The 12,720-nt window shown below is 45.7% G+C and overlaps 1 protein-coding gene across 1 annotated transcript in view; it reads right to left on the bottom strand.

The window, feature by feature from the left end:
* The window catches only part of LOC118364656 (microtubule-associated serine/threonine-protein kinase 1-like), a 70,850-nt gene that overhangs the window by 14,541 nt on the left and 43,589 nt on the right, over window positions 1–12,720 (bottom strand). The window contains exons 3-8 of the mRNA XM_052491283.1: window positions 5,238–5,335; window positions 5,042–5,117; window positions 4,452–4,524; window positions 2,221–2,457; window positions 1,685–1,894; window positions 1,014–1,115 (exon numbers count right to left, since the gene is read on the bottom strand). Coding sequence (XP_052347243.1) covers window positions 1,014–1,115; window positions 1,685–1,894; window positions 2,221–2,457; window positions 4,452–4,524; window positions 5,042–5,117; window positions 5,238–5,335 — 796 coding nt within the window. The remainder of the gene's footprint in view (window positions 1–1,013; window positions 1,116–1,684; window positions 1,895–2,220; window positions 2,458–4,451; window positions 4,525–5,041; window positions 5,118–5,237; window positions 5,336–12,720) is intronic.

The raw sequence follows: 12,720 nt of genomic DNA, 5'->3' as shown, positions 1-12,720 counted from the left end.
TGTTTTATCAGATAATTAATTGCACTCACCTGGTGTCCCAGGTCTAAATCAGTCTCTGATTAGAGGGGAACAATGAAAGAAATGCAGTAGACCTGGCTTCGAGGTCCAGAATTGAGTTGAAGAGATTATTGTGGACAAAAGAGCGACATCATTTTTATTCGTCAAACAGCACCCAATCATCAATGACGATGTCACCAGAATAAGACCCTGGATATTTATTGGAAAGGAGCATCAAGCTCACCTTGCACTTTCACCACCCTGTGAAGTTCATCATACATGATTTAATCTGTAGCCTAATAAACTGCATGCTTCCCTAACAAGTTGTAGTGGGAGGACCACACAACATGTCATTGCAAGACACTAAGTTAACTTCCATTTGATGGGTTGTTATTTCAATATTTGATCATAAAAGAGTCAGAGTGCAGTATAATTACAGTATGCTGCAAATACTGCGTCCAGTTTCCATCAAGCCTGTCATGACATTGTTTTATCCAACATGTCCTTTACGCACATAAAAAGGTTGGATGAAAGCCAAGTTCATGAGGCCTGCTGGCTGCGGTCACCCAGAGGACAGGACTCCTGATCTACCAGAGACCCTGAGTCAGTCTGGGCTACACACACAGGCTCAAACTGTAAATGACACAGTCACGGTCTGTGAGACTCAGACAGCACTTCAGGGGGCAGCTGGTATTTGTAATACTGTAGCGAGGCAAATTAAATTTTAATCTAAATGCAAATGGAATGGCTAGCCAGTCAGATTGGGCCTTTTATTAAGGTGCTTAGTTGGAGCTCAGTATTTTTGCCCTAATGTGTAATAAACCCCCTGTTCAAATGTTCATAATGACTGTTTGTGCTCATATTTATTTAAGGAAATTAATTTGTCTTTGGTCCAGGCCAGGGATATGGTCTGTTAAATAATTAGTGGGGCCATGGACCGTGAATATGACTGTGAACACTCCCATGACCATTACCATGACTGTGATTGTGTTGAGAGTTCTGTGTTCTGTTCTCACCAAGCACTCCAGCAGCCTTGCTGGGCGAGAGATGATGATGAGGAGTTTCTTCACCAGCTCTGTGACGAAGGCCACCTCTGAGCTCTCTGATCGCTCATATGCCTGAGAGAGAGAGAAATAGTTGGAGGAAGAGAGAGAGAAACATTGAGGGAGAGAGAGAAGTAGAGAGAGGGAGAGAGACAGCGACAGACAGAACAAGACAAAATAAATCAAAGCTTTGCAGCAACGTGGGATGTGAGAACAGTTATATTCCAGGCAAAACTAATCCAATCAAACAGAATACTGGCAACCCAGAATAATCAGAACGATTTAATCAACCCGTCAAACAAAGGGTGCAGATTAAGTTCCTTGTTCCTTCACACACACAATTAGCCTTATTTCACTCCTTTACTCGTTCTTATCCTTCTGAAAGGCGTAGTGCTGTCATTTGAAATGAGATGATAGGAACTAACTGTGCCTCTCAGCAGCCTGCAGCTAGGCCACCCAGACCTGAGAAGAGCCTGGTATTGAGACAATGTGGCTCCCATTCAACAATTCCACTCAGGGCTATGCTGATGTTATACACTGCAACATAAGAGTGGCTTATGGGCAGCTCTATAACCCCAGAACTGACCTGTCCTGGCACCTATCATGACATCTTAGCCTATAGTTGCAGTGCTTCTGTGACTCACGTCATTGAGCAGCTTCTCCAGGTTCTCCTGCAGCTCAAAGAAGTAGACAGTAGTGATGAGGCCCTTGCGAGCTTTGGACAGGCAGTCCCTGGACAGCTCTGCTATCTGATGGTGGATGAAGCTGATGACACCGTCGGCCAGCGGCAGCACGCTCTCAGGGTAGAAGGCATTGATGAACTCTGCTAGATGCTCCTCCATCTGAGCCGTGGCCTGGGAGAGGGAGATACAGGAAACAGAGTTAGGAGAGTTCTATCTATTTCAAGCTGAAATAGTTGCGTTTTGCTCCACTGAGCCGTGGTATTTCCATCATTCTCACTTCCACCTGTTTAAAAGTAGACATAACTCCTGACATACAAATCAGAAAGGAGGCAGCCTCGTTTCCCCTCAACTTCCATAGAAGACATACAGTACCACACTGAGCAAACACCATAACCTGCTTCCTTTTGATACCAGTCTGATCTAATCAATCCTTACTTGCACTTGAAAGTGTGAGAGAAAATTATGTTTTGTGTGTGTGTGTGTGTGTCATGTCTTACTTTGGGGAAGCGCTCCTTGTACACATGGTTCATCATGACGATCTCATTGTCATAGCAGGAGGGGGAGCGTCCAGGACTGAGGCTGCGGGAGCGCGGTCGCATTTGTGGTGAGCAGCGGCCCCCATCATCGTCAGTGATGCTCTCCGTGCTGCCAAAGTGCTTGGACAGGAAGTGCAACTCGTCCATGGTGGGCTGGAAGGGCAGCTGGTGCAGCCGCTCCTGAGACGAGCTGGAGGACTGGAGGGGGAGGAAGAGAGGGAGAAGGAGGAGAAAGAGAAGGGAGGAAGAGTGGAGGTGTTGGACAGGAGACAAAAGAGGATGAAAATTGATGTTCTCTCATACATGAAATCCCGTTTTTGTATTGGCCAGAACCATAGCTAATCATGTACTCTGGTGGCTCTGGCTATACTGGGGAGTGGGGACAGTTAACCTCATCCATCTGTCTCACCTCTGAGAGACAGAGAGAGACACTAATGAAGTGAGCACAGCACCAGGGTCTGCTACATTAATCTGTCCCTTTCAGACACAGACTCATTTACCTGCTGAGTCAAAGCAATGGGACTTGACATTCACCACAGGCTCATCCCAAATCAAACCCAATTGGCATCCCTGCTTAAAACAATCAGGACAAGGTTGGATGGAAGGACGGGAACATTATCTCTGTCACTGCATTTCATTGTTATAAATGTTCTGTTATTCATCGATGCTGCTTTCTCAATATGTCTGCCAGGGTTTTGAAAAAGCACCAGTTTTCACTCCCAAATGGATCTGTCTCCAAAATAGCCATGGTCAGACTCAGTCCAGGGGAGAGGAGTATATAGCCCGGTTATTGTTATTCTATTGTGTTACTTTTTACACTTAGTTTATTTGGTAAATATTTTCTTAACTCTTTCTTAAACTGCCCTGTTGGTTAAGGGCTTGTAAGTGAGCATTTCCCGGTAAGGTTGTATTCGGCGCATGTGACAAATAAAATGTGATTTGATGAGAAGCCACCCTGCCAGCTCCATACTGAGTTCCATGTCTGGGCTCATTCAGATATATATGTGTTGTTTGTTGACACATTATTTCCAGTGGGGGTATTTAGCTAAATAGAGCCTGTGGTGAATTGGGCACCGAACAGCGTGTACTATCTATTTTCTCCTCTTTTCTACTCTCCTCTCTCATCCCACCGGTCTGGTTCTTATCTAGCTACCCTCTGTTCCTCCCTCTCTCACTGGCCAGACGAGAGCAGTCCCCAGGCCTCTGATGTTGTGTTACATAAGTGAGAAAAACAGAGAGAGAGAGAGAGAGAAAGAATCCTGAGGGAGGAGAATCAAAGACAGAGAAAATGTGGGTCGAGATGATGTGTGTGCCGGTATTTGTGTGTGTCTATGAGTTTGTGAATGAGAGAGAGAAACTGAAGAAGTCCCCGAGGCAATGACAAAGACAGTAAGAGTGTACCATGGTGTTAGAAAGAGAAAGGAGACAGAGACAGTAAGAGTGTACCATAGTGTCAGAAAGAGAAAGGAGACAGAGACAGTAAGAGTGTACCATAGTGTTAGAAAGAGAAAGGAGACAGAGACAGTAAGAGTGTACCATAGTGTTAGAAAGAGAAAGGAGACAGAGACAGTAAGAGTGTGCCATGGTGTTAGAAAGAGAAAGGAGACAGAGACAGTAAGAGTGTACCATAGTGTTAGAAAGAGAAAGGAGACAGAGACAGTAAGAGTGTACCATAGTGTTAGAAAGAGAAAGGAGACAGAGACAGTAAGAGTGTACCATAGTGTTAGAAAGAGAAAGGAGACAGAGACAGTAAGAGTGTACCATAGTGTTAGAAAGAGAAAGGAGACAGAGACAGTAAGAGTGTACCATAGTGTTAGAAAGAGAAAGGAGACAGAGACAGTAAGAGTGTACCATAGTGTTAGAAAGAGAAAGGAGACAGAGACAGTAAGAGTGTACCATAGTGTTAGAAAGAGAAAGGAGACAGAGACAGTAAGAGTGTACCATGGTGTTAGAAAGAGAAAGGAGACAGAGACAGTAAGAGTGTACCATGGTGTTAGAAAGAGAAAGGAGACAGAGACAGTAAGATTGTACCATAGTTTTAGAAAGAGAAAGGAGACAGAGAAAGTGAAGTAAGTCAGACAAAGGAAAAAAAGAAAGTGGAAGAAAGCGAGTTTTAAAGAAAAGACTAAGAGCTTTTTAGGAAAAGGCCATTGATGCATGAGATGAGACAAAGCAGGGTAAATCTGTGCTACCGTGGAGCTGGGCGTGTTGGTGCCATATCCAGAGGAGGGCAGAGATGCCAGGGACCATCGTCGACCATCCGCCCTTCAGAAGAGAAAAACAATGTACAGTATTAAACCTGAGAGCATCAGACTTCTGCCCAACATCCTCAATGCATCCACCAATGGAACTAATATGGAAATATGCGAAGGAGGCGACGCCCACATCCTGTATAACACAACTGATCCACCGTATTGTGTTAGTCATACGAGCCATCCGAAGGGAGAGGGAGTGGAGTGGCCTGGCCATTGTGTTTCTATGGGGCTGCAGCATGCTGCAGTGACAGACTGGCAGAAGGATTTGATAAATGAGAGCCGTGAGTACAGGAAGCTATTACTGCTCCTGCCTCTGGTCCTCTAACTCTGACTGACTGACTGACTGGGAAGAGATGGAATGACCTCCTGGCTAGGCTCTTTGGCTTCCTCTCACCACTGATTCTGAGAGGTGTGATCATTCTCACTGGGAGGTGCTAGACCTGCATCTAACAGGTATTCACCTCTCCCTCCCTCTCTCACACACACATACACACGCATGCATACACACAGTGTCAGGGAGCTGTTACCTTCTGGAGGAGGCGAATGAGAAGTGTGCCGGGGTGCTGGAAGAGAAGTTGCGTGGGCTGTCCAGAGGGCTACTTCCTGGAAACATAAAGGAATGGGAATAGAGAAACAGACAGAGCATGAAAGAGGGGGAGAGGTACTGTATAATGACGTGTTTACAGTAGGATGTTTGCAGTCCGAGATGGCTGTAGTACGTACCGAGGTGTCCAGGGAGGGGCAGAGGAGAGTGTGGGCGGTGGGGCAGAGTGGGAGAGGTGGTGGACAGGATCAGACTCTTCCTGTTACTGGTACGACAACTGGAAACACAGAGAAAGAGAAATAGAGGGAGTTTTATGAACAATGATGTATTAGCAGGAGACCTTCTGTGAAGGTTTAGTGTGGTACATAAAAGAGAGAGTGTGTTACTGCAAGTGTGTGTGTTTTCAAATGTGTGTGTGTGTGTGTGTTCGTGTGTGTGTATGTGTGTGTGTGGACATGTGCGTATGCAGGGCTCACTGCAGGAGGACCAAGGCGATAAAGAAAATTCGATTTGCATTCAATCCCCAGCCGTCGCCTCTCATGCAAGATAAGGGTGAAGAGTAGGAAGGAGGGAGAGATATAGAGAGAGAGAGAGAGAGAGAGAGAGAGAGAGAGAGAGAGAGAGAGAGAGAGAGAGAGAGAGAGAGAGAGAGAGAGAGAGAGAGAGAGAGAGAGAGAATGGGAAGACAACAGGATCCTCTCAAATCCATGGGAGAATCTCAATCCTAATTGGAACCTCCACTCCACACACTCTCATCCATGTCGCACTACACATGACGAGTCACACACAGGCGTTCTCAGTAATGGCACAAGGTCTCTTTAATGACACTAAAAGCACACAGCTCAGATCCATTTGAAACACACTCAGATAGCTCCATCACCAGCACTATGACATATTCAAATCAAATCAAATTTTATTTGTCACATACACATGGTTAGCAGATGTTAATGCGAGTGTAGCGAAATGCTTGTGCTTCTAGTTCCGACAATGCAGTGATAACCAACAAGTAATCTAACTAACAATTCCAAAACTACTGTCTTATACACAGTGTAAGAATATAAAGAATATGTAGCCTTACGGTTGAGGGCGGAGCAGTTGCCGTACCAGGTGGTGATACAGCCCGCCAGGATGCTCTCGATTGTGCATCTGTAGAAGTTTGTGAGTGCTTTTGGTGACAAGCCTAATTTCTTCAGCCTCCTGAGGTTGAAGAGGCGCTGCTGCGCCTTCTTCACGACGCTGTCAGTGTGAGTGGACCAATTCAGTTTGTCTGTGATGTGTATGCCGAGGAACTTAGAACTTGCTACCCTCTCCACTACTGTTCCATCGATGTGGATAGGGGGGTGTTCCCTCTGCTGTTTCCTGAAGTCCACAATCATCCCCTTAGTTTTGTTGACATTGAGTGTGAGGTTATTTTCCTGACACCACACTCCGAGGGCCCTCACCTCCTCCCTGTAGGCCGTCTCGTCGTTGTTGGTAATCAAGCCTACCACTGTTGTGTCGTCCGCAAACTTGATGATTGAGTTGGAGGCGTGCGTGGCCACGCAGTCGTGGGTGAACAGGGAGTACAGGAGAGGGCTCAGAACGCACCCTTGTGGGGCCCCGTGTTGAGGATCAGCGGGGAGGAGATGTTGTTGCCTACCCTCACCACCTGGGGGCGGCCCGTCAGGAAGTCCAGTACCCAGTTGCACAGGGCGGGGTCGAGACCCAGGGTCTCGAGCTTGATGACGAGCTTGGAGGGTACTATGGTGTTGAATGCCGAGCTGTAGTCGATGAACAGCATTCTCACACAGGTATTCCTCTTGTCCAGGTGGGTTAGGGCAGTGTGCAGTGTGGTTGAGATTGCGTCGTCTGTGGAGGTGATATGGTCCTTGACTAGTCTCTCAAAGCACTTCATGATGACGGAAGTGAGTGCTACGGGGCCGTAGTCGTTTAGCTCAGTTACCTTAGCTTTCTTGGGAACAGGAACAATGGTGGCCCTCTTGAAGCATGTGGGAACAGCAGACTGGTATAGGGATTGATTGAATATGTCCGTAAACACACCGGCCAGCTGGTCTGCGCATGCTCTGAGGGCGCGGCTGGGGATGCCGTCTGGGCCTGCAGCCTTGCGAGGGTTAACACGTTTAAATGTCTTACTCACCTCGGCTGCAGTGAAGGAGAGACCGCATGTTTTCGTTGCAGGCCGTGTCAGTGGCACTGTATTGTCCTCAAAGCGGGCAAAAAAGTTATTTAGTCTGCCTGGGAGCAAGACATCCTGGTCCGTGACTGGGCTGGGTTTCTTCTTGTAGTCCGTGATTGACTGTAGACCCTGCCACATACCTGTTATGTCTGAGCTGTTGATTTGCAACTCTACTTTGTCTCTGTACTGATGCTTAGCTTGTTTGATTGCCTTGCGGAGGGAATAGCTACACTGTTTGTATTCGGTCATGTTTCGGTCATGTCACCTTGCCCCGGTTAAAAGCAGTGGTTCATACTTTCAGTTTCGTGCAAATGCTGCCATCAATCCACGGTTTGTGATTTGGGAATGTTTTAATAGTTGCTGTGGGTACGACATCGCCGATGCACTTTCCAATGAACTCGCTCACCGAATCAGCGTATTCGTCAATGTTGTTGTTGGACGCAATGCGGAACATATCCCAATCCACGTGATCGAAGCAGTCTTGAAGCGTGGAATCAGATTGGTCGGACCAGCGTTGAACAGACCTGAGCGCGGGATCTTCCTGTTTTAGTTTCTGTCTGTAGGCTGGAAGCAAAAAAATGGAGTCGTGGTCAGCTTTTCTGAAAGGAGGGCGGGGGGAGGGCCTTAAAGGTGTCGTGGAAGTTAGAATAACAATGATCCAGGTTTTTACCAGCCCTGGTTGCACAATCGATATGCTAATAGAATTTAGGGAGTCTTGTTTTCAGATTAGCCTTGTTAAAATCCCCAGCTACAATGAATGCAGCCTAAGGATATGTGGTTTCCAGTTTACATAGAGTCAAATAAAGTTCGTTCAGGGCCGTCGATGTGTCTGCTTGGGGGTAATATATACGGCTGTGATTATAATCGAAGGGAATTCTCTTGGTAGATAATGCGGTCGACATTTGATTGTGAGGAATGCTGTTCATCGACTACAGCTCGGCATTCAACACCATAGTAACCTCCAAGCTCGTCATCAAGCTCGAGACCCTGGGTCTCGACCCCGCCCTGTGCAACTGGGTACTGGACTTCCTGACGGGCAGCCCCCAGGTGGTGAGGGTAGGTAACAACATCTCCTCCCCGCTGATCCACATCACGGGGGCCCCACAAGGGTGCGTTCTGAGCCCTCTCCTGTACTCCCTGTTCGCCAACGACTGCGTGGCCATGCACGCCTCCAACTCAATCATCAAGTTTGCGGAAGACACTACGTTAGCCTACATGATACTGTCGTGTCTTTACTATCATTAAATTTAAGACTTATAGTTTTTATCAAAGATTCTCTGTAACTAGTATTACGCGATCAACTTATTAATCATGTAAATGTAATTAACTAGGAAGTCGGGGCACCAAGGAAAAATATTCAGATTACAAAGTTATAATTTCCTAAAATAACTTTTCAGATATTTTATCTGATCAATTAGTCTTGGAATTCATGACTTATTTACTTTACCTCACATTAGTCTCATTCCAAACTTTGTAAATGGTTGGTTATCTACACAAACCCAGTATCATACTCACTCATTCATCCTATACAACAATTAGATGTAAACCCCATATCTGAGGCTATTATATAAACAGTGTTATGGCAATGTGGCCACACCATCTCCCATGAGCCTCCCCAAGTTGTAACAAACAGACCAGTTCGTAGCTGGATTCTTCACCGATCTTTTATACTTTCTCCGGAACATGAAATTTGTTCGTACCTCAAGTTCTGTGAGGTGGAAGGAATTCCTTTGTTCTCTATGAAAATTTACTCTCTCTATACTGTGTGTCCATGAGGAGATCCTCAGGAATTTACGACGTCTCTCTGGCCACAGCAGCCTAGTTGAAGGAGGAAAGGGGGAGGCAGGGAGAGGGATAGGGCTCGCCACACCCAAAGAGGCAACACACTAGTAAAGTAATAAAATATATAGCTGTCGGCTATATTAGCCAGCACTTACCATTCTTTGTGCATCTTCAAATGTCGAACAAAGTTGGAAGTTGTTGCGCCTCTGTCTGTAATTTCCTTCCAGCATGTTTTGTAAGTTGCAATCCATTTTTTGTTGATACAGCGTTGTCTTTATATCCGAAAATAATAATTTTGTTTATCATCTTTCCAAGGGCTCCATCTGAATTCACCCGCCGACATTCCTCTGCACTGCCACAAACAATTTTTTCTCAGCTGGCACAATTTGATTGGCTGCTGTCCGATTCAAACTATAATCTGTTAAATGAAGAGTTGATGCGCTGCACACTTTTTTAATAGCATAATTTTTAATATCTGAGCTTGGGGAGGGTATCAAGTAAGGTCGAGTCAAAAGGCTCAAGTCCAAGTTAATAAGTCACAAGTCATTGGTGTTAAAGTCAAAGTCGAGTTGCATGTCATCATATTTGTGACTCAAGTCTGACTCGAGTCCAAGTCATGTGACTCGAGTCCACACCTCTGCCAAATAGGCCTACCAATAAACATTTATCCATTAGCTAAAGCTCTAGGCTACATGTCGTGGTACCACAGAAAGCCTATCATCGAATAGATGTCACAATTTCAGCACCATGGACAGTGATCAGAAGTCTATACTTTGTTAGTGCCTGTCTGGTTAACAGGAGGACGAACTCCTACCTTGTGGGGATCCAGAGAAGCTGCTTTATGCCAATGGCACAGATAGGGGGGTCTACCTATGTCAGAGAACCTTCCCCTTTGCCCTCCCACTCCTCAAGTGCCCTTTTGGGTATTTTTCTGTATACAGTTTTTGTCATTGTTGTTCTGAACCCACTGACCCCAAGTAGTCGTGATGTCATCACCCACTCCCTACCCCGTCTGTTGGTTTGCACTGTACAGAGCTCACATACTGCCGGTTGTGCCTTTTCCCAATCTGCTCTATATGGACATTGCATGCTCATGGTATCCAAACATGCATGGCTTGAAATGCAGTCACCGTTCGAGTGTGTGTAGCAAGCAGGAGAGGCTGGTGGGATGAGCTATAGGAGGACAGCTCATTGTAATGGTTGGAATATAATACATGGAACAGAGTCAAACATGGTTTCCATATGTTTGATACCTTTACATTTATTGCATCACAATGAGTCTGTCCTCCTATAGCTCATCCCACCAGCCTCCTCTGGTAGCAAGCCACAGCAACATAGCATTTGAGTAACACTTGATAACACTTAATTTAAATAGCCATCCATATTCGGTCTGGTGGTTGACTGTTACCGTGACAATCCAATTACTATCTCAACGACAAGCCGATGTGGATGACCAGTGCAACAGTGGTGCAATTCCATCGAGGTGCAATTCCCATTCTTTCTTCCTTCTGACTGGGCAGAAGCAGAGAGGCAGCAGTTGGTTCCCATACCTGTGTGAAGCTAGCCACAATAAGGATTAGCCACAATAGTGGAATTTGTGCTTCGCCTTAAAAATTAAAGTCCCCAATTAATACTGACCTAAACAGATACAGAGTGGAATAATTCCATATTTGGACCAGATATTAATGCTAAACAAGGTTGGAATGTTGTTATATAACCTAAAAGAAACTGTTAATTGGTGGTATACATACATGCACATGTACAGCCTATAGAGTGTGTACCCTTGAAATGGGGTATCAGACTACTCAGTGACACCTACAGATTACAATTCCAAAGAGTTTACACACATATTAGAGTCTTAGCTCTTAATGCAGGACTTTGACTGTGTGAAATCTCCTCCCCAGTCAACCTACTACTTTTAGTGGACATTCATATTGGACTGTACAGCCTTACCTATAGAGTGTGCACCCATGAAATGGGATATTAGCCTACTCAGTGACACCCACAGAACACAGCTATGTCTCGGGTCAGATCTTGGGTATTCAGGTTATGAGTGGACCAGAGAAAGAATTCTAATCCCCACCCAACTATTGCTGAACAACATATGTCATCCATTATTTTAGGGCACCAGGCATATCCCTTCAGCCTTTCCCAGCACACAGGCAGATAGGCGAGAGGAACTCTCCGTGACCACACACATACCCCCCCCCACTATCACCACACCCCACCACCACACACACAGATTACTTTGACGTTGTTTCAGAGGAGTGTTTTTCAGTCTGAATAAATGCAGAGTCACTGGGACTAATAGGCTGATCGCTGAGTCATGACGTGAGCTGACTGTAGGATCACCCAGTCGGACAGACACAGAGGCAGTCGCAGAGACAACCTCCTCTATTCCATTGGGAGACAGTGACATAGTTCTGCTATCAACCAATCACAGACAGTCTAGTCAGGCTGCAGGTAATGCTAATGATTAGCATGACTCTGCAACAAATCTGTTCAATCGACCCGTGTTTGCTCTATCTGTTTGTTTCAGTTGTGAAGATTGTACTCCTGTGCTTGTGGTTATTACTGAGAATGTTGATAAAGAGTTGATCACAAAAACAGCTGTTAGCCTAAACCCAAATATCATCAACCGCTATCCAGAGTGAGGAGTTCATTCATTTTTGTTTTCATTCCCTATCCTATAAAACATGATCCATCATCAAGCTTATAGTTATGATAATTTACGGTCTCGACTCTTTAGCCTTTGCTACAGATGGATGCCTCTGTAATCCTAATTTGTGGTCCTCATCCCCAGCACCGGGCCTCTCCAGATTCAGTCCTAATTCAACGTGAGGGAGAGGCTTTGGAGACGTATTAATTAACGTTTCATTGCACTGCAGATGATGGTGGGACCAGAAAGCGACGGCGAGCACATTAAACACTGTTTCACTTGGCTTTCATCACGTTCGTGGTTAATTGTTTCTTCAGCGACTGGGGCTATTTAAAGGAGTGCAGGGCGCTCAGAGGCATCAGTGAGAAACCCAGAGTACAAAGAGCCTCACTGGACGAGATTCTACTTCTGTGGTTCTCAAACTAGCAGGGTAAATGCACTCGCAATGCTGTGGGAAATAAATAGGGCTAAGTGTTCACACAAATATGTACACACGCACACAAAGGCACGCACGCAAACGTACACACATGCAATTTAAGATGCACGACATGGCCAAAAAGATGTGGACACCCCTTCAAATTAGTAGATTCAACTATTTCAGCCACATCCGTTGCTGACAGGTGTATAAAATCTAGCACACCACCATGCAATCTCCATAGACAAACATTGCCAGTAGAATGGCCCATTCGGAAGAGCTCAGTGACTTTCAATGTGGCACCGTCATAGGATGCCACCTTTCCAACAAGTCAGTTCGTAAAATTTCTGCCCTGCTAGAGCTTCTCTGGTCAAGTGCTATTATTGTGAAATGGAAATGTCTAGGAGCAACAACGGCTCAGCCGCGAAGTAGTAGGCCATATAAGTGCGCAGAATGGGACCGCCTAGTGCTGAAGAGTGTTGTGCGTAAAAATCAAATGTCCAATACTCACTAATGAGTTCCAAACTTCCTCTGGAAACAACGTCAGCACAAGAACTGTTTGTCGGGAGCTTCAAGAAATGGGTTTCCATGGCCGAGCAGCCGCACACAAGCCTAAGATCACCATGCGCA

The sequence above is a fragment of the Oncorhynchus keta genome, chromosome 32 (assembly GCF_023373465.1).
Source record: "Oncorhynchus keta strain PuntledgeMale-10-30-2019 chromosome 32, Oket_V2, whole genome shotgun sequence".
Taxonomy (NCBI): domain Eukaryota; kingdom Metazoa; phylum Chordata; class Actinopteri; order Salmoniformes; family Salmonidae; genus Oncorhynchus; species Oncorhynchus keta.
The sequence above is the reverse complement of the archived record's forward strand: the minus strand, read 5'-3'. Positions and strand labels throughout refer to the sequence as shown.